General features: G+C 36.5%; 1 protein-coding gene across 5 annotated transcripts in view; it reads left to right on the top strand.

Moving 5' to 3' along the window:
* Positions 1–24653, top strand: part of SANBR (SANT and BTB domain regulator of CSR) — a 54191-nt gene that overhangs the window by 14095 nt on the left and 15443 nt on the right. For all 5 annotated transcript variants that reach the window (XM_082746676.1, XM_082746673.1, XM_082746674.1 and 2 more), the window contains 8 exons: positions 4221–4279; positions 6428–6588; positions 10310–10396; positions 10505–10615; positions 13196–13319; positions 17003–17155; positions 22190–22335; positions 23074–23173. In XM_082746676.1, the coding sequence (XP_082602802.1) occupies positions 4221–4279; positions 6428–6588; positions 10310–10396; positions 10505–10615; positions 13196–13319; positions 17003–17155; positions 22190–22335; positions 23074–23173 (941 nt within the window). The remainder of the gene's footprint in view (positions 1–4220; positions 4280–6427; positions 6589–10309; positions 10397–10504; positions 10616–13195; positions 13320–17002; positions 17156–22189; positions 22336–23073; positions 23174–24653) is intronic.

The raw sequence follows: 24653 nt of genomic DNA, 5'->3' as shown, positions 1-24653 counted from the left end.
TACCTCATCCTTTTTTATAGATTATAGTGAATGTATGGCAAGTGGACAGGTCTCTAGATCAGCGGTTTTCACTGTATGGTACGTGGACCTCTGGTATCCTAGAGATTTTTTTAGAGGATTCACAAGGTCAAGACGATTTGCATTATAATACTAAACTGTTACTTTTTCTCTGTGTTGACCTTTGTTCAGATGGTACGGAAGTAATGGAGAAAACTCTGGGAGCTTTAGCACATATCAGGGCAGGGATACCAAACTGTGCTAGTAGTCACTGTATTCCTCAATACCACGTGCTCATAGTTAAAAAGGAAAAAAATGAAAGAAAAAATTCATTCTTACTTTAAGAATATCCTTGATAAAACAGTGAAAATTATTAATTTTACTAACTCTTGACCCTTGAGTATGCATCTTTTTCATGTTCTGTGTGATGACACAGGAGGTGCACTCATGCTTTACATTGAAGTGTGATGGTCGTCTGGAGGAAAAGCACTTGTGCAGTTGTTTGAGTTGCAAGCTAAACTAGTGGCTTTTTAAAAAGAGAAAACCTGGGGCGCCTGGGTGGCTCAGTGGGTTAAAGCCTCTGCCTTCAGCTCAGGTCATGATCCCAGGGTCCTGGGATCGAGCCCCGCATTGGGCTCTCTGCTCAGCGGGGAGCCTACTTCCCCCTCTCTCTTTGCTTGCCTCTCTGCCTATTGGTGATTTCTGTCTGTCAAATAAATAAATAAAATCTTTATAAAAAAAAAAAGAGAGAAAACCATTTTCCTCAAAAGAATGATAGGCAAATTAAGGTTATTCAGACAGGCATTTGGCAGATATTTTCTTGAAGATGAATTGAGGGAGTTGATCAACGAAAGGGAAACAACTGACAGTATCCATTGTCAATAATAAAATTCAGGGTTTCAAGTGAGAATTGGAGTGTGGAAAACTTGTATCTGCTTCCATGTGCTTGACAGTCTCTCCATATTTATAGACTTTTCTGATGAGACTGGTGTTAATTCTAACAAATGTGATTTTTAAAATATATATGGTACAATGAAATGTTTCAACATTTGGAAGGTCCACATAACTCAGTGAACCAACATTTTCCAAATAACCAATGTGTGTTGTTAAAATCATACCTGGGTTAAAGATCCACTCACAGTGCAAGATAAGTCATTTGACTTTGAGATAACGGAACAGGAAGCGTTCATTAAAACTACCAGTTGTTGAGTTGTTTTTTTTTTTTTTAAGATTTTATTTTTATTTATTTGACAGAGAGAGAGATTACAAGTAGACAGAGAGGCAGGCAGAGAGAGAGAGAGAGAGAGGCAAGCAGGCTCCCTGCTGAGCAGAGAGCCCAATGCGGGACTCGATCCCAGGACGCCGAGATCATGACCTGAGCCGAAGGCAGCGGCTTAACCCACTGAGCCACCCAGGCGCCCACCAGTTGTTGAGTTTTGATGTAACAGCAGAGAAGACTACCCACAGACTGAGTGTAGAAACAAACAGAATCCAGCTGCCTTCTATTTAAGTCAAGCATTGAAGAAATTTGCAAAAAATGTCAGTGTTACTCTTCTGGCTAATTTATATTTTGGAAAATGTGGTTATTTTTCATAAAATATGTTACTGTGTATTGAGTCTACTATTCTTTTAAAAGGATTAAAATTTCCCCGTTTTAATTTATGATAAATTATCATTATGACAAATAAATTATAAATAAATATATAAATACATTATGATAAATAAATGATCAGTATCAATACTGATAGATATAACCTATCTGAACAAAAAAGGGTCTTAAGATCAAAAGTCTGAGAACCAGGGGGCACCTGGGTGGCTTAGTGGGTTAACGCCTCTGCGTTCAGCTCAGGTAATGTTCCCAGGGTCCTGGAATCAAGCCCATCATCAAGCTCTCTGCTCATCAGGGAACCTGCTTCCCTTCCTCTCTCTCTGCCTACTTGTGATCTCTGTCAAATAAATAAATAAAATCTAAAAAAAAAAAAAAAGTTTGAGAACTGGTATTCTAAATGAAAGGAAGAATAATTACTAAGTAATCTTTAGTTGGGTATGGACTTGTATAGGAAATCACACATGTGGTTTAATAAAGTCTTTCCATGTGTAGAGTATACTATTTATAGTAGTACTAAAATATTTTTTTAATCTTGTTAGTAAATAAATCTACAGTGACAATATAAAAATTTTCTGAAAAAATTTCTAATTTATTACATTTTAATGACCAAATTAATGGAAAAAAGTTTCTAGTGGCTCTTAAATAAAAATTACAAGATTTCCAAATAAAAAATTTCAGCCAGAGTCCAGAGATTCCAAATCACCCATATATGATTAGTATATGTGAAATAAAAATCAAATTATGTAGGGAGAAAAAAATATTGTTTGATCTAGCATATTAATGCATTTAGTAAAGTTAAAAGAAGTGGAGCGAAACCAGTCACTCTGTAATCAGTGGCTACAAACATAAACTTTTATAGAAGCAATCTTTAGGGGCACCTGGGTGGCTCAATTGGTTAAGCATCTGACTCCTGATTTCAGCTCAGAACGTATCAGGGCTGTGAGATTGAGTTCCACGTTGGGCTCAGCCCTCAGAGAGGAGTCCTCCTGAGAATCTCTCTCTCTGTCCCTCTGCCTCTCGTACTTGCATGTGCATACCCACACGAAATAAATAAATAAATAGATACATATTTTTAAAAATAAGTAACAACAGTCTTTATTCTAACCAGGAAAACCACCAAAATGCTTAATTAAATCCCTGATAATGCAGACAGTGAGTCTTAGCTGGAATTATACTTCCCTGAGGGATTTTTCACTAACTCCCTCCCCCCTTCACCATTGCTGTTTGAGAGCCTTTAACCTAGAAGTAATATTTAAACAAAGATTAAGATTACTTGTTTTAGGGGCTCCTGGGTGGCTCAGTGGGTTAAAGCCTCTGCCTTCGACTCAGGTCATGATCTCAGGGTCCTGGGATCGAGTCCCGCATCAGGCTCTCTACTTAGAAGGGGGCCTGTTTCCTTCTCTCTCTCTTTCTCTCTCTCTCTCTCCCTGCCTCTCTGCCTACTTCTGGTCTCTCTCTCTCTCTGTCAAATAAATAAATAAAATCTTTAAAAAAAAAAAAAAAGATTACTTATTTTAATCGTTGTCTGTATAGTCCTTTATTTAGAAGGATTGTCTTAATATATAAGGCAAAAAAATTAGGTTTTTTTTTTCTTAAATATACCTCATAGCAGATGACTTGGGTTTACGAAAATAATAGTGTCAGCTGGCATTCCCCTTTCCCTGGTTATGCCTCTCAACGCCCACCTCAGCCTGCCTTTAGAAAGTAACTTTAGCATTTCTGCAATAATAAATTTTATATTATCTTTCAGAATCTTTTAATATTTGTTCATAACAAGCATTGTACTGCCTTTGAAGTAACTTCACTAATAACAAGTGCCTCCATTAATCATTTAGAAGATTTTCTCATGATTTTTTAATGTGATGAATTGGTCTCAATTTTAATTATCCTTTTCTCTGATTTAGTTAAGGAAAAAAGTTTGCATGTGTCATGTCTTTAGCTGGAGTCTTTTTACTTGATATTGATGATGTTCTAGAATAGAGCTGAGGTTCAGTGGGGGTGAGGTCCGGGGCCAATGACCAAGAAAGAATTCTTGAGACATCTTTGGTGCAAAATGGTAGTTTATTAAAGCACGGGAACAGGAACCATGGGCAGAAAGAGCTGCTGCCCTGGGGTTGTGAGGGGTGGCAGGTTATGTACCATGGGGGTGGGGGAAGTAAGGAAAAAGGAGGTTTCAATATGCTAAAGAGGACCTACAGGATACCAGGATACCAGAGGCCTTGCCTTTGCCAAGGTCGTTTTGCCCTCTAGCAAGGTATTAACATTAAGATGGGTGGGAGATTCCTAAAAGAATGTCACATATGTCCCACCCAGGAGTGGGGGTGGTGGAGGGGGGAGGTTGCAGGGTATCAGCTTTTCCTTTGTTCTCAGCCAGCCTTCTGTTCCCTCATCAATATGAATCTAATTCTGGGGCAGTTTTACTGTGTGCTTTTTCTATACTGTATATTTTAACACTGCATTTTCTTTCTTTCATGTATCTAAGCTTTATGATGTAGGAAGGTTATAATAAATTGCTCTTTTAATGTAACATCCTCTGTTAAGGTGAAAAGGAGCCTGTTCTGAGGCGGTTGAGGTACAAATCAAAAGGAGAATTTAATTTTTCTCTTTTTTTTAGAACCAGGAAATGTCATTTCAATTCTTATTTCTTCAGAGTTTTTGAAAATGGATTCATTGGTAAGTATTAATAAAAGATCCAAGCTCTTTTTGGGGTGCCTGGGTGGCTCAGTCAGTTAAGTATTGACTCTTGATTTTTGGCTCAGGTTTATGATCTCAGGATTCTGAGACTGAACCCTGCATTGGGCTCCCCTCTGGGCATGGAGCCTGGTTAAAATTCTTTCTCCCTCCCCCATCTCTCCCTCTGTTTAAAAAAAAAAAGAAAAGAAAGAAAAAAAAAAACACTTTTTTATTCACCTATGTTTAATTTAACATATAACTTGATTTTTCTTTCAAGGGTTTAGGAATTTTTAAGACATCTTACTAAAATTGTTGTTAATTCAAGAGTGTGATTTCGTAACTGAACTAATAGGGGTTTGCTCCTTGGTGAGGTACAGAGACTACATAAGGTGGAGTTGTCACACAAAGGAAACCATTTGCAGCAAATACGGAGATCACAAGAAGCAACTTCCAAAACCAAAGCCATCATTCCCAAGCAGCCCTGAGCAGTTCGTTTTATTCAGGGTTTAGGATGAATATTCATAAAAGCGAGCTCTCAATGCAGGTAGAGGAGGGGCGTAAGGTACAAGCGTCCTATGCTAAGTTAATGAAGCTTGTGCTCTTCCTAGGGTGGAGACTTTACTATTACAATGAAACAGAGGTAACTGGAAGAGGGGGAAGGGATATGGGCCTAAACTGGAGGAGTCCTCAGCATTGTTTACTTTGGAAACTACTGGGAGTTTTTACCACGAATTTGTTGTCTCCAGGCCTGATGGAGACTGTTTTTTCATTCCACTGATTCCCTAAAAATTCTTAACTACTGAGGTTTTTGTATTTCTTTGTAACTCTGATAAGTCCTAGGAGGTAGGGCACAGATCACAGAAAACAGCTTGGGGCCTGAAATGGCTTCTCTTTGTCAGGAAAGCTTTGTCTAACTCTCTGTTTACAATTCCTTTCGAATAAACTGCTCTTGTTCTGTGGGGACAGGGTGAGACTACTATGTACCATTAATACATTATGCCTGTAAAGCAAACAATTTATCTTTAAGGAATAGTTTACTGTTGTATTAGATGAAACTAAACAGAATTAGCTTTGACTCAAAAGGAATTTTGCTCTAAAACTTAATTAAATGAAAATTAATTGGAATATATTTGTTTCACTAAGTAATTTTTTTAAGCATGTTTTACTTATTTGTGTCTTTCATTTATAATTCAGTGAATTAAAAACAAATGCCCAACTATTAGTATAACCATATATTGGTAAACCAAATGCTAAAGTTGATCATTTAAGAGTAGTTGATAAAATGTAAAAGTGCAATATATACATGCACATATCAGGCTCTAACACTGAATATATTTTTTATTTAATAAATTTCTTAAGCATTCACATGTTTATATATGTTTGTGTTAAGTCAGAGTACTCCTTTGCTATATTAACAGATGTGAAATTTGTTTACTTGATTATTTGGAGTTTTATTAGTTCTCTGTATTCTTCCTACTCCTTAGTTGTTCCCCCATTTAGTTGTTAGTATTAATTGCTTCAGAGTGGGGTTACAGAAAAAAGTAGAAATTAAAAGAGTCCTTTATCTTTGAGTTTTGAGATCTAAGCCCTAAAGCATAATTTTTATGCCATAAACAAAATATTTGGAAAATACATGATTAACCAGCATTACTTTTCCCCAAAACCCAAATCCACCTCAAAAAGAAAGTAGGTATACCTCAGGTTGGAGAAAAGGGAATAAAGTCAGAAAGCAAGCACAACACAACTGAGAAAACCCTGAAGTGACTAAAATTATGTTTTAGCCACTCAAAGAAGTAGAGGCTTAATATTGCCATTAAGTGTAGTTATAGAAAGTCACATCTTATATACAGGAGTTTGTGGACTAAGATTTATACCTGCCACAATTATGAAGGATGCTCATTGCATTATTATTTAGAGTATGCTAGGAAAATTGGAAGTTATTTTCCTAGCTCTGTATGTGTTTGTAGAAATATGGCCTGCTGGCTCATCTTGCAACAGTATAGATTAACCCAGATAGGCAAAATCCAGTTAGCTCCTAGCAGTCCATGGATCAAACTTTTAATGAATTTTGTCTTTAAAAGGTATTCACATGATATCATCCTCGTGCTACTCTTTTCAACATTCTTTTTTTGTTGTATGTTTTTTTAGGTTGAACAATGTATTCAGTATTGCCACAAAAATATGAATGCCATAGTAGCTACCCCATGCAACATGAACTGTATTAATGCAAATCTACTTACACGTATAGCTGATCTGTTCACACACAATGAAGTTGATGATTTAAAAGACAAGAAAGATAAATTTAGAAGGTAATTTTTTTAATTTAATTTTTAACCAAGTATTCCTGTTAGAAGAAATATACTTCCATTTCATTTTAGTGAAATATTCTATTTTATTTCAAATGAAATAAAATTTATCCAGAGCCAATGGCTCTAGATTAAAAATTAGTACTTAAATTATTTTGTATAATGCAGATATGAACGTGTTGTATTAGTGAATTATGTTAAAAATTACTAAGTGTTCATGGGTGACTTAGTCGGTTAAGTGGCTGCCTTCCGGTTAAGTGGCTGCCTTCCGCTGAGTCCTGCATCTGGCTTCTTGCTCAGTAGGGAGCCTGCTTCCCACCCCCTTCCCCGCTTGTGCTCTCTCTCTCTCTGTCAAATGGATAAATAAAATCTTTTAAAAATATTAAGATAGGGGGCACCTGGGTGACTCAGTGGGTTAAAGCCTCTGCCTTCGGCTCAGGTCCTGATCCCCCGGTCCTGGGATCGAGCCCCACATTGGGTTCTCTGCTCAATAGGGAGCCTGCTCCCCTCCTCCCGCCCCCTGCCTTCCTCTCTGCCTACTTGTGATCTCTGTCAAATAAATAAAATCTTTTTTTGTTTTTAAGATTTTATTTATTTATTTGACAGAGATCACAAGTAGGCAGAGAGGCAGGCAGAGAGAAAGGGGGATGCAGGCTCCTTGCTGAGCAGAGAGCCCTATGCGGGGCCTGATCCCAGGATTCTGGGATCAGAACCTGAGCTGAAAGCAGAAGCTTTAACCCACTGAGCCACCCAGGCACCCCAAATAAATAAAATCTTTAAAAAATATTGATAGGCCTCATTATAAAGAGGAAGAATGCTATGAGATGAGGTCAGCGGTGGTCATATCATTTAGGTACTCATTAAGTCTTGGCAAAAAGGGTATACTTTATTCTAAATGTCAGTGAGAGCAGAGGAATGGCATGGTTTGATTTGTTTGTTTGTTTGTTTTTTAAGATTTTATTTATTTGTTTGTAAGAGAGAGAAGAGCGAGAGTGAGCACAGGCAGACAGAGTGGCAGGCAGAGGCAGAGGGAGAAGCAGGCTTCCTGCCAAGCACGGAGCCCGATGTGGGACTCAATCCCAGGACGCTGGGATCATGACCTGAGCTGAAGGCAGCTGCTTAACCAACTGAGCTACCCAGGCGTCCTGATTTGATTTGTTTTTAAGAGATCATCCTGGTTGCTCTGGGGACAATAGACTATAAGGATGTAAGAAGCAAGGAAGCTATGAAGAGGCTAGTGCAGTAGTCTGGTGAGAGATGAAAGGGTTTGGACTAGCGTAGGAGCTGATGAGAAGTAGATGGATTCAGAGGGTGTTATTAGATCTGACAGATTTCAGATGGAATAATGTGGTGAGAGAATGTATCCTAGGATAATTACTAGATTGAGGTTTAAGAAGCAATTAAGTGCATTATAGTGCCATTAATAGAGGAGAGATTGAGGTGACGGGAATCAGGAGATGGGTTTAGGTCTTATTAAGAGTATTTGATATATTTAATATACTTTGGGGACATTAAAAAAAAAAAAGGTAGGATAGCTTAGATATGTGGGTATTTAAGTCTGAAACTTAGGTCAGAGGTTAGAGCTTAAAATAGAAATGTGAGTAAATAGATTTGAAGCCATGGAACTGGGTGAGATTTTTTTGCAAGATCATTCTTTCTCCACTGAATTGCAGTGGCATCTTTGCTATAAATCAGGTGACTGTATATGGAAGATGTGTTTTGGAACTCTCCATTTTGTTCTGATTTTTTCTTCTTTTTTTAAATTGAAATATAGTTGACACACAATGTTACATTAGTTTCAGGTGTACAACATAGTGATTTGACAACTCTATGCATTAAGCTATACTCCCCACAAAAGTAGCTACTATCTGTCACCCTACAATACACTTACAAAACCTTTGACTATATTCCCTGTGCTGTGCCTTTAATCCCATGACTCACTCATTTCCTAACTGGAAACCTGTATTTTACACTGTCCTTCACCCATTTTGTCCATTCCTATCTCCCTCCCCTCTGGCAGCCATCAGTTTGTTCTCTGTAGGTCTGAGTCTGCTTTTTGTTTGTTTATTCATTTGTCTTTTAGATTCCACATATAAGTGAAATCAGATGGTATTTGTTTTTCTCTACTTCACTTAGCATAATGCCCTCTGGGGTCCTTCCATGTTGTCACAAATGGCGAGATCTCATCCTTTTTATGGCTAAGTAATATCCCATTATGTATATACATAAACCATATCTTTTTTATCCATTCATCTATGGATGCATACCTGGGTTGCTTCCATATCTTGGCTATTGTAAATAATATTGTAATAAACATAGGGGTGCACGTATGTTTTCAGATTAGGGGAATTACTGGATCATATGGTGGTTCTATTTTCAATCTTTTGAGCAACCTTCATCTGTTTTCCACAGTGGCTGCACCAATTTACATTCCCACCAACGGTGCATAGGAGTTCCTTTTCCTTCACATCCTTGCTGTCACTTGTTATTTATCTTTTTTATTGTAACCATTCTGACACTTGTAAGGTCATATCTCATTGTGGTTTTGATTTTATTTTTATTTCCCTGATGATTAGTGATACTGAGCATCTTTTCATATGTCTGTTGGCCATCTGTATGTCTCCTTGGAAAAATGTCTATTCAGGAGCATGAACAGAGTTTTTTTGGTATTGAATTTTTAAGTTTTTTATATATTTTGGATATTAACTCTGTATTGGATATATCATTTGTTAATATCTTCTCCCATTCAGTAGGTTGCCTTTTTGTTTTGTTAATGATTTCCTTGCTGTGCAAAAGCTTTATATTTTGATGTAGTCCCAATTGTTCATTTTTGCTTTTGTTTCCCTTGCCTAAGGACTCATAGTTACAAGAAAGTTGCAAACGTCAATGTCAAAGAAATTATACTGCCTATGCTTTCTTCTACGAGTTTTATGGTATCAGGTCTCACATTTAGGTTTTTAATATGTTTTGAGTTTTTTTTGCGTATGGTGTGAGAAAGTGATCCAGTTTCATTCTTTTGCATATAGCTGTCCAGTTTTGTTGATTTCTTTGTCTCTACTTATATCAGTAGTACACTATCTTAATTACAGTGGCTTTATAATTTTTTTTTGGTATGTAGTTATCTAAATTCTGAGACCTAAATACTTGAAAATGGGGTTAATATCATAAATCCAGATCTGGCCTCAGGATATAAAGTTGGAATTAACAACATAAGACTTAAAATTTAGTCACATTATACAGAATTGTAAAGTTTTTATAAACATATGTCAAATGCTTAATGCTGTATCTGGCACTCTTTGCAAACAGTGTTCATTCAACCTTCATAAAACCTTGTGAGTTTGGAATTATTGGCCCCATTTTATAGATGAGAAAACAAGGTTAAGAGAGGTTAAGTAGTTGCCAAAGATCATATACCAAGTTATTAGTAGGCCCTTAAGTTTTCAAGTTCCCCAATATCAAATATTCTTGTCCAAATATATTCTTGATTAAGCATTTATCATTAGTAGGTTTACTTACTTAGAACACTGTAAGTATTTCATAAATTCCTGAAGAGAGTCTCTCCCAGGATTTACTAATTTTATTTTCTACATATGCAGATAGGTTAGTGTTTATTTTCATTACTAGCAAGTAACTTTAATAATGTAAATAATAGAAAATTAATTTGTTGGTCATTTGTTGTTGTTGGTTTTTTTTTTTTTTTTTTTTTGTCATTTGTTGTTAATAGTAAACTTTTTTGTAAGAAGATTGAGAGACTTTTTGATCCTGAGTACTTGAACCCAGATTCTCGGAATAATGCATCAACGTTATACAGGTACAGTGATGTGTTTTTCTTTGCTATTCTATCCAATGCAGCTAAATTGTTTAATTTTACGTCATTTTAAATGTTCTTGTTTGGTTTTGTGTCTTCTTTGTGTTATAGATGCTGTTTGTGTAAGAAACTTTTAACAAAAGAAACAGAAAGAAGAATTCCTTGCATTCCTGGAAAAATCAATGTGGATCAACATGGAAATATTATCTACATTCACATAAGGTGCAGTAAAAATAAAGTACACCTTTCAGATGTGAATTACTAGTGTTTTTCTAAAGACATAACTAATTTTACAAGGTATAGAATAACAATTTTTTCTGATTGTGATTCAGCTTTGACTTGCAAAGATACTTTCAAAACAAGTTTTATAAAAGCTGTATTTTGTTTACTGAGTAAATTTCATGATTTTTTAGACTTCAAAATAGTAAAAATTATTGTGCATTAATCTTGAAAGATATTCTGGTCAGTGCCACTAAAATGGTTTCTTTTCTCTAATGATTTTATTTATACAAACATTATATTGAATTTGACAGAGAACTGTATTTATTTTCAGATAAATTTTGGTAAATGAGGAAATTGTCTTTAAAATTGGTTATTCCTGGGGTGCCTGGGTGGCTCAGTCATTAAGCGTCTGCCTTTGGCTCAAATCATGATCCCAGTGTCCTGGGATCCAGCCCTGCCTTGGGCTCCCTGTTCGGCGGTGAGCCTGCTTCTCCTCTCCCACTCCCCCTGCTTGTGTTCTTCTCTTGCTGTGTCTTTCTCTCTGTCAAATAAATAAAGAAAATCTTAAAAAATAAAAAAATAAAATTGGATATTCCCTAATCTATTTATTCTTTATACTTCGTTAGTATTCCATTAATATGTAGCCCTATTTTATTCCCCTTTAAATTCAAAACTACTTCTCATTCTCGGTAGAGGGAAGAGTATTGTAAATTGGTATAAAATCTCAGAAAAGCAAGAATTCTGAAATGTATTTATTCTCTAAAAATACATAAATAAAAATAAATAAATAAATTTCTGCTAGGAATTTATCCACAGAAGTAATATTAGATTTGTGAAAACACTCAACAAGAAAACCTATTGCTATATTGTTTAGATAGGAAAGAAAAGGGAAACATCCAAATGATTAAATGAACTAAAATACATCCATGTAGTAATATATCTATATAAATATATCTATATATATAAAATAAATATATCTATATCTATATATCTTAATGTTCAGCCTTTGAGAATAATATTGTCAAAGTATGTATCATTATAAAGCAAGTTGTTAATAGTGAATTAAGTGAAAAAAGTCATAAAACTAGAAACATTCACTAAACTGTAAACAGTGGTGTTGCCTTTAAGTGATAATATTATGGATGCTTTTAATTTTGTTCTTTTTTTTCTATGTTAAAAATGTACATGGGACGCCTGGGTGGCTCAGTTGGTTAAGCAGCTGCCTTCGGTTCAGGTCATGGTCCCAGCGTCCTGGGATCGAGTCCCGCATCGGGCTCCTTGCTCCACAGGGAGCCTGCTTCTCCCTCTGATTCTGCCTTCCACTCTGTCTGGGTATGCTCGCTCTCGCTCGCTCTCTCTCTGACAAATAAATAAATAAAATCTTAAAAAAAAAAAATGTACAGTACTTTTGTTAAAGGAAAAAATAGTATAAATGTTAAGTTTCATATTTTAAACATTAAAACAAATATAGAGAAACACATTTAACCCTACTATTAATATTACAGTCACGCTTATTTTTTAAGCATTTTTTTTCAAGTTTTTTTTTTTTTTTAGTAATCTCTGCACCCAACGTGGAGCTCAAACTCATGACCCTGAGAACAAGAGTCACATGCTCCTCTGACTGAGCCAGCCAGGTGCCCCTTGAGACATGTTTAAAATTTTTCATTTTTCTCTTCATACAATAATCAGGGGAATCTTTATTAGTTATTATGAGCACATGGGGTTACTTTTTGTCTTGAGACTTGATTTCACCTTTCAGAAAGTATTTCCATTCTGACAGCAATAACTATTTATGTGAAAAACTTGGTATTAACTTCAACATCCATTTTTGTTGTTTTATTTATAAGTTTTATTTTGTTTATTGTTTATTTTTATTGTTATTATTTCGTTTATAAGTTTATTTTGTTTTATTTATAAGTCAGCTGTTGATGACATTTTTTTAAGTTGTCTTTAATTAAAGCAGATGTGCCTATGCAATTTGTAATAACATCATGATATTTTGTTTTTTGTTGAATAAGGACAAAGATAGCAAAGCTCAAAATGATTAAGGGACTTGGAAAAAACAGGACTGGAGTTACATATGGACATAGCAAATGGGGTTTTAAGCCTTTGCTATTTTTTAAGTTTATATTAACTTCAAAATGTGTGTTACCAAGACCTGATTTTATATTACTGTATTACTCAATTACTTGAAAATGCCTTTTGAAAATAATATAAAGAAATGTTTAGAATCACCAATGGTTAGTAACTTATTTTACAATATGTACAATTAGAATAAAGGTTCTATTTAGCATCATATGCCTAAGTCCCAACTGTTAGCATGTTCAAAATATATTTAATTTAGCTTAGCAAAATAATTTGGCATTCAGTCTTTGTATCTTTTTCTGTTGTCCACAGAAAAAGAGAATAAATAAACTCCCAAATGAGATTTTTTCTACTATTCAATGTAGTCCATCCCACAGCTATCATTTGGAGAATGTTTTTGGAAATAAGCCACAAATTTAAAAACATTTGCTTAAAACAAATTGTTTTTATTACTTGCTTGTAAAATAATAGAATAATTGAGGCTCTTTTCTCCAGGGATAAGACTTGGGATGTTCATGAGTATTTGAATAGTCTTTTTGAAGAATTAAAATCTTGGAGAGATGTATATTGGCGCTTGTGGGGAACAGTCAACTGGCTAACTTGTTCAAGATGTTATCAGGTGAGGTTTTCTTTCTTTCTTTCTTTCTTTTTTTTTTTTTTTAAAGAATCAATATTTGGGGGCACCTGGGTGGCTCAGTGGGTTGAGCCTCTGCCTTCTGCTCAGGTCATGATCTCAGGGTCCTGGGATTGAGCCCCTCATCTGGCTCTCTGCTCAGCAGGGAGCCTGCTTCCCCTTCCTCTGTGCCCACTTGTGATCTCTCTCTCTCTGTGTCAAATAAGTAAAATCTTTAAAAAAAAAAAAAAAAGAATTAATATTTTGCCTGCAAATTCTTAAGATTTTTTTTTTAAGATTTTATTTATTTATTTGACAGAGAGACACAGGAAGAGAGGGAACACAAGCAGGGGGAGCGGGAGAGGGAGAAGCAGGCTTCCCACTGAGCAGGGAGCCCAATGCAGGGCTCTATCTCCAGACCGTGGGATCACAACCTGAGCTGAAGGCAGATGCTTAACGACTAAGCCACCCAGGCGCCCCTAACATTTTGTTTTTATGTAATCTCTATATCCAGTGTGGGGCCAAACTCAACCCTGAGATCAGGCATTCCATGCTGTACCAACTGCGCCAGCCAGATTCCCGGCCAGCAGAGCAGGCTTTTTAAACATAGGCTGTTTAAGTAGTATGTTTGGGTGTGTTTGGACAATATATGACATCTTTTTTAAAGAAACTAGTGATAAAAACAGTGGCACTATTAAACATTGCTTGTATCTGGTTTTGTCTCTCTTACTGTGTATCTTCAACCTCCTCTTTATTTTCATTACTGAAACAATCATGCTTTGTCTAATTTTTAGAAAATCAACAGGTTTTAAGTGACCAAATCCATTTTTTCAGTGGGAAACAAAACATCAAAATTCTTACAACCTTCAATTATTTTGGGCCAGACTGTTTCTCTGTTAGCCCATTAATTTCTTTAGAAACTCAGAAGCACTTTGTAGATATGGTACTATTGATATGTGCTCTTCTTATTATAGCAGTTGTGTTCCCAAAAAGATTAAAAGATTTTGTTCATTTTGTTTAATAAATGAAATCTGTAATAAAAGCATAAGAAAGCTTATTATTTGAAGGTACCTGTAATAAATCCTTTTATAGAATAAGTAGATCTTTGTAAGTCACAGTCATTCCTAATCAGTCTTAGTATAAATCCAGAATGTTCTACATAAATTTTTTTATAAGTGCCTAATGTCTCCCTGCCCCCAGTAACTTTCTCTCTCACCTGAGTAAAAGTTTTCAGTAAATGGAAGATAGAACAGCTTATCAAACCTATCATGGTGAGTTTTTTCAAACTATGTGAATTTCCACCCGATGGACTCCCAATTTCCGCAATTTTTTTGATTGGATTTGTTGAAGTATAGCATTCATTTAGTAAAATTTATCCTTATACAGTAAAATTCATCCTTTTTTATGAGGTTTGACAAACACATACAGTCATGTAACTACCACCACAGTCAAAACATAAGCCACTTCCATCAGCCTAGACATTTCTCTGGACCTCTTCTCATTTCTTCTTCCACCCCAGCCTCTGGCAGCACTGATCTTCTTACTGTCCCTGTTTACTTGCCTTTTCCAGAATGTCATATACATAGAATCATACTGTATTTAGCTTTTTGATCTGGCTTCTTTTACTTAGCAAATGGATTTGAAGTTTATCCGTATTGCTTTATGTGTCCGCTTATTTCTTCTTTGTGCTACATTGTGTAAATGTATCCCAGTATGTTGATCCACTCACCTGTGAAGGATTTTATAGTGTTTCTAGTTTAGAGCTATTATGAAAAAAGCAACCATAAACATTTCCATACAGGCTTTCATATGAACATAGGTTTTCATTTCTCTTGAGTTATTACCTAGAAGTAGGATTGCTAGATTGTGTGGTAAATGTAAGCTTAACATTTATGATGCTTAGTTTCCCAAAGTCCTTGAGTCATTTTGCATCCTTGCCAGCTCTGTGTGAGAGTTCCAGTTGTTCCACACCCTCACCAGCACTCTTTGTTGTTAGCTTAGGTTTGGGGTGCAGGAGGGAGGTTGTTTGTTTTTTAAACTTGGTAGATATTTAGTAGATACTCCCTACAATGGACTAGCACTAATAATCAAGGATTTCAAGCTTCTAAAATCTGACTTGTTTAGCATGTTGGAACACAGAAAGTATGAGGGACTTTTGCACTTCTTTATAGCAAATTGAATATTGATTTACAGTATTTCTTATGGAGAGTTTATAAACTCGTAAAATATTTTAGATGTAAAATATTTTGTGTATGAGAGTGCACCTTATAGCTATTATCACTCAAAAAAATTTTTAAAGATTTATTTATTATAGAAAGAGAGAGAGTACAGGGGCAAAGAGCAGAGGAAAAGAGAAAATCCTCAAATAGACTTCTTGCCGAGCACAGAGCCTGATCTGGGACTCAGTCTGAGGACCCTGAGATCACAGCCTGAGCTGAAACCAAGAGTTGGGTGCTTAAGTGACTGAGCCACCCAGGCACTCCTAGACTCAAAATTAAATTAAAAACTGTTTAAAAATGATAATTGGAACTAATGACTAAGAATTTGGAATTATGGACTATCTTTTATTGCTTTTATGTTTAAAATAAGTGCTTAAAATTGTTAATGTTGTTCTTTATTTTATCAACTTGTAAACATATCTGAAAACTATTAATTTTATTATTAAAATTCAACTATTCAGCTATTCAAAGTTATCACATAGTTTTCATTATCGTTGGTGCTAAATATTTACCTTAAAAAATATGTCTTAAGAGGGACGCCTGGGTGGCTCAGTTGGTTAAGTGGCTGCCTTCGGCTCAGGTCATGATCCCAGCGTCCTGGGATCGAGTCCCGCATCGGGCTCCTTGTTCGGCAGGGAGCCTGCTTCTCCCTCTGCCTCTGTCTGCCTGTGCTCACTCGCTCGCTCTCCCTCTATGCCTGACAAATAAATAAATAAAATCTTTAAAAAAAATAAATAAATAAAAGTTAAAAAAATATATATATGTCTAAGAATAATCAAGTGAGGCAAATTTTATTTCATTTTTTCATTGGAAAACTTTTTATTTGATTAGCTATTTTTAAAATTAGATGTACATCGAGATCAATTTAATGCACCTGAATTTTGAGTAAAGTGTTTTGCTTTTGCTTTGCTTCATTGAGGTGTAATTACCTGCCATAAAATTCATTCATTTTAAGTGTATGATTCACTGATTCTTAGTAAGTTTACAGAGTTGTTCATCTATCACCACCATCCAATTTTAGTACATTTCCACCATTCCAAAAATGATCCCTTGTTTCCATTTGCTGCCATTCCCCAATTTATCTCCAACCCCAGGTAACCAACTAATCTACTTTGTGTCTCTAGAGATTTGCCTTTTCTGTATGTGTTATTTAAATGGAATATACAGGGGCACCTGGGTGGCTCAGTCGGTTAAGCATCTGCCTTCAGCTCAGGTCATGATCCAAGTTTTCTGGGATCAAGTGCCCATCTGGGCTCCCTGCCCAGCACAGTGTCTGCTTCTCCTCTCCCTCTACGCTTCCCCCTGCTCGTGCTCTCTTGCTCTCCCAAATAAAAAAAAAATAAAATACTTTTTAAAAATTAAAAAGAAAATAAATGGAACATACATTTTATAGTCCTGAGTAAAAATTTTTTGGGATGTAGAATTTTATTGTGGGAATAATAATTGATTTTATATATTTCTTTTATTCAGGCTTTTCTCTGTATAGAATTTTCACATTGTCAATATCACTCAGAAACAGTGGTTTATCCTACCGCATCAAGTTCACTGAGTACTGTTGGCACTGGTATTTATCCTTGCTGTAACCAAAAGGTTCTTCGGTTTGATCCCACTCAGCTTACAAAGGTAAATTTGGGTTTTTTGTTGTTTCAAAGATTTTATTTTTTAAAAAGATTTTATTATTTTAAGTAATCTCTACACCCAACATGGGGCTAAAACTTACAACCTCAAGATCAAGAGTCTCATGCTCCACCAGTTGAGCCAGCGAGGTAAATTTTGGATGTTGCCCTTTTGTAGTTACAGTGCTCACTGCACTGTCTATTTAATCTTTCCTCCTTTTGTTGTTTTTAAAGCATAAAGATGATACATTCATATAGGAAAGAATTTAAACAATACAAAAATATGTATAGTTAAAAGTAGAAGTTCCTTGTTCTTGTTCTTGTTCCTTGTTCTGCATCTTTTCTAAGAGGTAACCACAGTTAACAGTTTCCTTTCAGACTTCGTTTTATACAATTTTTATTTTTTTTAATATTAAGTTTTCTTGCCTTCTCTCTTTTCAAGATTTTATTTATTTGAGAGAGAGCATACATACAAGCTGTGAGTGGGGCAGTGGGAGAGGGCGAAGCAGGCTCCCCACAGAGCAGCAAGCCCAATGCAGGGCTTGATTCCAGGACCCTGAGATCATGGCCTAAGCCAAAGGCAGACGCTTAACCAACTGAGCCACACAGGCACCCCTGTTTTGTACATTTCAAGCACAAATTATATGCAGTTTTTTATGTTGGAAATAGGAACATACTGTTCATATTATTCTGTAACATGCCCTTTTCAATCAGCAATATACCTAGGTTATCTTTCTGTCATTTCTTTTACTGCTGCATAATATCCTAAGCCGTGCATATATCACAATTTATTTAACCAGCCTCCTATCAATGAACATTTAGGTTGTTTCCAGATTGATGGTATTTGTGTGTTGTAATGAACATCCTTATACATATATCTTGTTACAATATGTGAGTATTGCTGTAGGTTAGAGTCCTTGATAACTAACACTTTTGAAAATGTTATGTAATTAAATTTCATCAGTGGAGGAAAATAACCTAAAGCTCTTCCTCCTCCTCATCCATACAACAGTTATTTATAAAGTACCACAGTTGTGTCACACTGTGCAAGGCAGAGAATAATCTAATTTCTGTAAAATTAAATAGTTTCTCCCTTTTGGAGCTTATAGCTCATGCAGTAGAATCAAAAGGGGGGTAAAAAAGCATGCAAAGAAATGTTTGAAGAAGTATGCAGGGCCATAAATGTCTATAATAGGCTGGTCTGAACTGGGCATTGAAGTTAAGGAGTTGGCATTCGGTTGAAATCTGAAGGGTGGGTAGGAGTTTGTGAGGCAAAAAAGAGGGACATAGTCTGAATACCTAGGCCAGAAGGAACACAGTGAATGAAAAAGACTGAACAAAGCTGCCTGTTATAGAAAACAGTTTAAGAAAAGGCTGGCAAGGTAGGTAGGTGTTAGGCAATGCAGGGACAGGAGCTTGTAGGCCATGGTTTTTTTTTGTTTTTAAATTTGGGGTTTTGAAGATAAGTTGCACTGTGTAGAGTGGCTTAGGAATATTAAGTGTCGTCAGGTATGTGAGTAGTTACTGCTTAGTCTTAAAGATGATGATAGCTTGGCCCAGGGTTGTAAAGATGAATTCAGAATTTAGAAGGTAAAACTGAAATGGCTTGATGGATTATATCACAGAGGAAAAAGTCGAGAATAACTCAGTTTCTTGCTTGTGCTACTGCTCATGAGTTCTGTTTTGGACATTTTGAGATTGAGGTGTTTTAGGAGACAACCAGGCAAAGAGTGTTAGATAGGTGGGGTTTGGGGTTCAGAGAATTGGCTACCTGGAGGTAATAATTTTAAGTCTTTTTGCACATAAGTGAGAATTGAAACCAGCAGGTCTAGGTGAGCATAAGAAGAGCAGAAAGCCTACAGAGAAGTCTAGAGAAACTCCCAGAATTTAATGGCTGGATAGCAAAGCACAAGCCTACAAAAGACAAAGATCAGGAACGGCAGGAATAATAGAAGGAAAACCAAGGATGTTGTCATGAAAATCAAAGGAGTAGTATTTGAAGAAAGAGAAAGTAGTCCATGATGCCAAATATTGCCAAGAAGTCAGAAAAAATAATGAAAGAAATCTTTCCTTTAACTATGGTAACCTGGAATTCATGTGTGAAGAACTGTTTTGTTGGAGTACTAGATACCAAAGCCAGATTGGTATGGGTTGTGGAAGAACAAATGTGGGCAGTATGAAGAGCAGCTCTTTTGGGAAGTTGGAGAATGGAGAAGCTAAATCAGTATTATACTATAGGTATTTGGTTATTGTTTCTGCTTTATTTTGTTTTAATATTAGAGATCTTTTTTAAAGTCGGTGGGAGATCCAGTTGAGGAGGAGAGGTTGATGATATATGGTTATGAGGCAGTATTAGTTTAGATGAGAAGAAGGGCAGTTCCTCTATTGGAACAGTAAAGAAAGAGTAGGGTGTTTGTGGTTATTAGTAAAATTGTGTCTTTATCATTTGGATGCATTCTTTCCAATCTAATGCCTTTCCTCTTATCTCTGAAGTATGAGGGAAAAGCCATCTGCTAAGATTGAGAGGGGAAAGGGAAGGTTCTTCCAAGGTTTGAAGCAAGTATTCAAGGTTTGAAATAGTCTTTTTGGAAAACAGGAGAGTGAATTTCCCAGAGAAAGGTTGTAGGTTCCTAAGCAATTTGAGAGCCCATTGGAGTTCGGTAATCCTAAATTCACAATGAAATCCAGCATACCTTTTATGTGACTCTCTCCAGCAGGGCTAAGCTGCTGGAGTGCAAATGTGAAGACAGTGGGTCATTGAGGTTTTACCAGGTGGGTATGATGAGATTTAGGGCGAAGGAATTTGGGGTATTAACATGAATGTTATTGAAATGGTGGATCATGGGATTTAAGCTGGAAGGTAGTTTGTTATATTTACAATCAGTCACCAACTTCGATTAGTCAGAAATTTTATTGATGAGGTAATAGGTTACCCACATAATGTTTGTATTTAATGTTAGGTAGATGGTTTGCGTACAAAGCTATTTAAATCAGGTATGACACCATAAATGAAATGGAATTAGCTTTGATAGGCCCAGGACTTTTATTAATTCATGGTTTTGTTATATTTTGCAGTAATATGATTTTTAGTCATTGATTTCTTTGTGGAATGGTGTTTCTGTTTTAACTATCATGTTCACATTGTTGTAAACAATACTAAAAGTTGTAACTCATTGTCTTGTTATTGTCTATTTACTGGTTGAATTAACCCCTTATATTCCATTCATCATGAGACAGTTGAGGAATAAATAGGGATTAAACTGTATGATAAATCTTTATGTGACATAATGGATATTGTTGAGGTGATTTCTTAGGCTAAGTAAAATCTAAATAGTTTATATGATGATTTATATTTCCAGTAATGGCAGACCTAGTAATTCAGACCATTCCTCCCATCAAAAGGCAACTAAAAAAGGTAGATGATATATAACTATAAAGATTAAATTGAAAGTATCAAAAAAGCTAATAAGATAATAAGGAATTAGTGTTAAGGTATAGGAAATGATAGAAACCTAAGGGAGCCAGCACTCGGGACCATTTTTGCCCTGGGAGCAAATACCAGTCTGGAAAGGATCTGGAGGAATGGAGTTAGTAATGAATAACAGTTCCATCCTTACACTTTCAGCTGGGATCCAAAGAAAATAGATTAAATCAGAAATAAACTATTCTTTGCCTGGGTAACACCCAGCCAGCAGCTGGCTTTGACTCAGTTGCATGGCCTAGGAAATTTCAAGTTCTGAACTTGGATTAAGGTCATCTTGGATTGCTGTTGTTCCCAGACACCTAGCAAAAGCAGTAAAAATTCTCTTTGGTGGAAAATAACCTTATTCTACACCTCAAATTATTGCTACAAACAATTTTTTAATAAAATATTCAACATGGAAAGATAACCTGACATAGATGGAAGTAGGTTACCAAGAAGGGGAACAGTAGAATTTATGCCACAGAAACTATAAATATTGGAATTATTGACACAGACTATGAAATAAAGAAGATTGCTAGTTTAAGTTGATAGAAGCTAAGCTTGGAAATTTTTGGTAGGGAATTATAAACTATAAAAAATGGGAGGCCTGGGTGGCTTAGTTGGTTAAGCAACTGCCTTCCACTTGGGTCATGATCCCAGGGTTGTAGGATCAAGCCCCAAGTTGAGCTCCCTGCTCAAAGGGGAGTCTGCTTCTCCCTCTCCCTCTGCCACTTCCCTGGCTTGTACTCTCCTGCTTTTTTTCTCTCTCTCTCTCTGTCCAATAAATAAATAAATAAATAAAATATTTTTAAAAGAATAAATAAATAAACTATTAAAACATGACAAGGGGCACGTTTGGCTCAGTGGGGTAAGCATCTGACCCTTTTTTTTCCCTAAGATTTTATTACTTATTTGACACAGAGAGAGAGAGAGAGAGCACAAGCAGGAGAAACAGGAAAGGGAGAAGCAGGCCCCACCGCAGAGCAGGGAGCCTGATGCGGGGATTGACCCTAGACCCTGAGATCATGACCTGAGCGGAAGGCAGACGCCCAACCCACTGAGCTACCTAGGTGCCCCGTAACAATCTGACTCTTGGTTTTGGCTCAGGTCATGGTCTCAGGGTCATGAGATCAGGCTCTGTTCTCAGCATGGACTCTGCTTAAGATTCTCTCTCTCTCCTTGTCCCTCAGCCTATACCCCTGTTCATCCATGTACATTCTCTCTCTCTAAAATGAATAAAATCTGGGATGCCTGGGTGTCTCAGTGGTTTAACCAGCTGCCTTCAACTCAGGTCATGATCCTAGTGTCCTGGGATCCAGTCCCGCATCGGGCTCCTTGCTCAGTGGGGAGCCTGCTTCTCTCTCTCTGCCTCTGCCTGCCATTCTGTCTGTTTGTGCTCGCTCACTCTCTCTCTCTCTGACAAAAAAATAAATAAAATCTCTAAAAAAAAAAAAAAAGTGGTAAAATGGTTGCTATGACGATATTGCCAGGCAAAGAAGAACAAAATCATACAATCATCTTTACAGGAACATTTCTATAACAAACAACCTCTCTAATTTAATGTCTCTTATGACACAGGGTTGTAAAGTGAAGGACCATGTGGCTGCTCTTGAGGATCAAGGTGAAGGTGGAGATTTGCCATCCTGCCCAACTGCTAAAATACTGGACGATCTCCACAAACACAAAGATGTCATCGTTGTGCCTTTTTCTAAAGATACAGTTAGGTAAGGGCAGAGGGGGAACACTGTGCTGCAGCTTTATGTATGCTTCACATATCAGAATCCTCCATTCTCTAGTGTTTCCCCAAATCAATCCCCTGGTCATTTACATCATTTCAGAAAGCTTACTGAAATTATATGTTAGCTCCCATTCAGGGAAAGCAGGTGTTTACTTGGTCGGAAAAATACTTCAAAATATTGGAGGTCCAAGGGGAAGAAAAATGAATAAAAGGAGTCTTTGGTGATTGAAAGTTTGGGGCCCGCAATTCCTTTTTTGAGGGTTTTTTCTTTGCCCGAGTTACTTAAGCCCTTCTTAAATGCCTGATTGATGCAACTAGAAAAAAAAAGTCAGTCGTTGAGGTCATCTTGCATAAATTTGAACTCCTTAGTTTAGTCATTTCTGAAGTCACTTCTGTCATTTTGCAGTTGCAGCAGGCGGTCAGGTGGGGGAGTAGGGGACCCTTTAATGAAGGCCTTTCTCACAGAAGTACCAGTCATAGCAGCCCGTTTCACAACCTGGCAAGTGTTTGGTAGTACCGTGGTGCTCCCCTATGGGCAGTGTCTTCTGCTGGGGGAATCACTAGATGAATCAAGCAATGTAAATGTTGAGGTGACATACTTTATGCTCAAGAACTATGTTTCTAAAGAGCGATTTATAAAATATTTGCAATAAAAAAGATATCATTGGCATTTCACTTCTTATGAAATTGAATATTTCTCCATAAAATGTCTTTTTCTTTTAAGTGATTTTGGGGTTGGTCCCTGTGATGAAAAGAGTCTAGATTGTGATGTTTTACTGGAGCCAAATACACCATGGGGCCCCAAAAGTGTGGAGCTCAATGCTGTGAGTAGCTGTTTCACTTATTCTTTACTGATATAAACAACTGATGACATTTAATCTTTACCAGAAATGTAATTGGTTTAAACTTAAATTAAAATATTTGGTTGAGGGACGCCTGGGTGGCTCAGTTGGTTAAGCAGCTGCCTTCGGCTCAGGTCATGATCCCAGCGTCCTGGGATCGAGTCCCACATCGGGCTCCTTGCTTGGCAGGGAGCCTGCTTCTCCCTCTGTCTCTGCCTGCCATTCTGTCTGCCTGTGCTCGCTCTCGCTCCCTTTCTCTCTCTGACAAATAAATAAAATCTTTAAAAAAAAAAAAATTTGGTTGAAGGGTAGCCGGTTAGCTCAGTTGGTTAGAGCGTGGGGCTAATAAAGTATTTGCTTGATAAGCATTTACTGACTACCTGATCATAACAACAAGGTATTATGGTGAGTTAGTAGGACTCTAAAGGTAATAGGACATGTTCCTTGCCCTCAACTAATAACTAATCAACTTAAATTTGGGGAAAAAATTTAACATGGTCTTCAGAGGTTTTATTATGGACAACTAATAATTTGAGAATTAAAGATAGAGTGAATGGGGAGGGCGCCTGGGTGACTCATTGGGTTAATCCTCTGCCTTCGGCTCAGGTCATGATCTCAGGGTCCTGAGATCGAGCCCCACACCGGGCTCTCTGCTCAGCAGGGGGCCTGCTTCCTCCTCTCTGCCTCCTCTCTGCCTGTGTCTCTGCCTACTTCTGATCTCTGTCTGTGAAATAAATAAATAAAATCTTAAAAAAATAAAATAAAGATAGAGTGAATGGGATATTTTGTCCTCTTCTAATTCTATAAATTTCTTTTGGTACAAAATTCCTTTTTTTAAATTGTAATCAGGAATTCATTTAGTTTTTGCAAGGTTTCAAAACAATTATTTTTCAGATGGCTGGATAGCTTTGATTTTTTTTATTCTTGTTACTGACAACCAGGGAATCTCCAACTGCCTGTGAACTTCTGGGCTTTGTATTGGCTGAGGGAGCATTTACTTGACAAAGTGAAATATTCCATGTAAAATGCATTGTAAACTTCAAATGTCTATAAATATTCAATCACTAACATTAATTTATGAATTATATACCAAATAGCAAATTAGATTTCTTGAATATCCATATATAATCTGGTTCCTTAACTTATAGTAAAATATAAACATTAAGAAGTAATTGAAGAGGCCCTTGTGGCCTAGTCAGTTATGTGTCCAACTCTTGGTTTCAGCTCGGGTCATGATCTAGGAGTCATGAAATCAAGCCCCGAGTCACACTCTGCACAAAGTCTGCTTAAGATTCTCTCTCCTTCTGCTTTGCTCTCTCATTCTCTCTCTCAAGCAAACAAATGCGTCCTTTAAAAAAAAAAAGTGATTGAAATAGTTCAGAAAATAAGTTAGATTATCTCTACATGTGATTTGCTTATTCTTTGGAAATGACATTGGGAAGTATTGATTTTCTTTCTTCTT

The sequence above is a fragment of the Mustela nivalis genome (assembly GCF_964662115.1).
Source record: "Mustela nivalis genome assembly, chromosome: 8".
Taxonomy (NCBI): Eukaryota; Metazoa; Chordata; class Mammalia; order Carnivora; family Mustelidae; genus Mustela; species Mustela nivalis.
The sequence above is the reverse complement of the archived record's forward strand: the minus strand, read 5'-3'. Positions and strand labels throughout refer to the sequence as shown.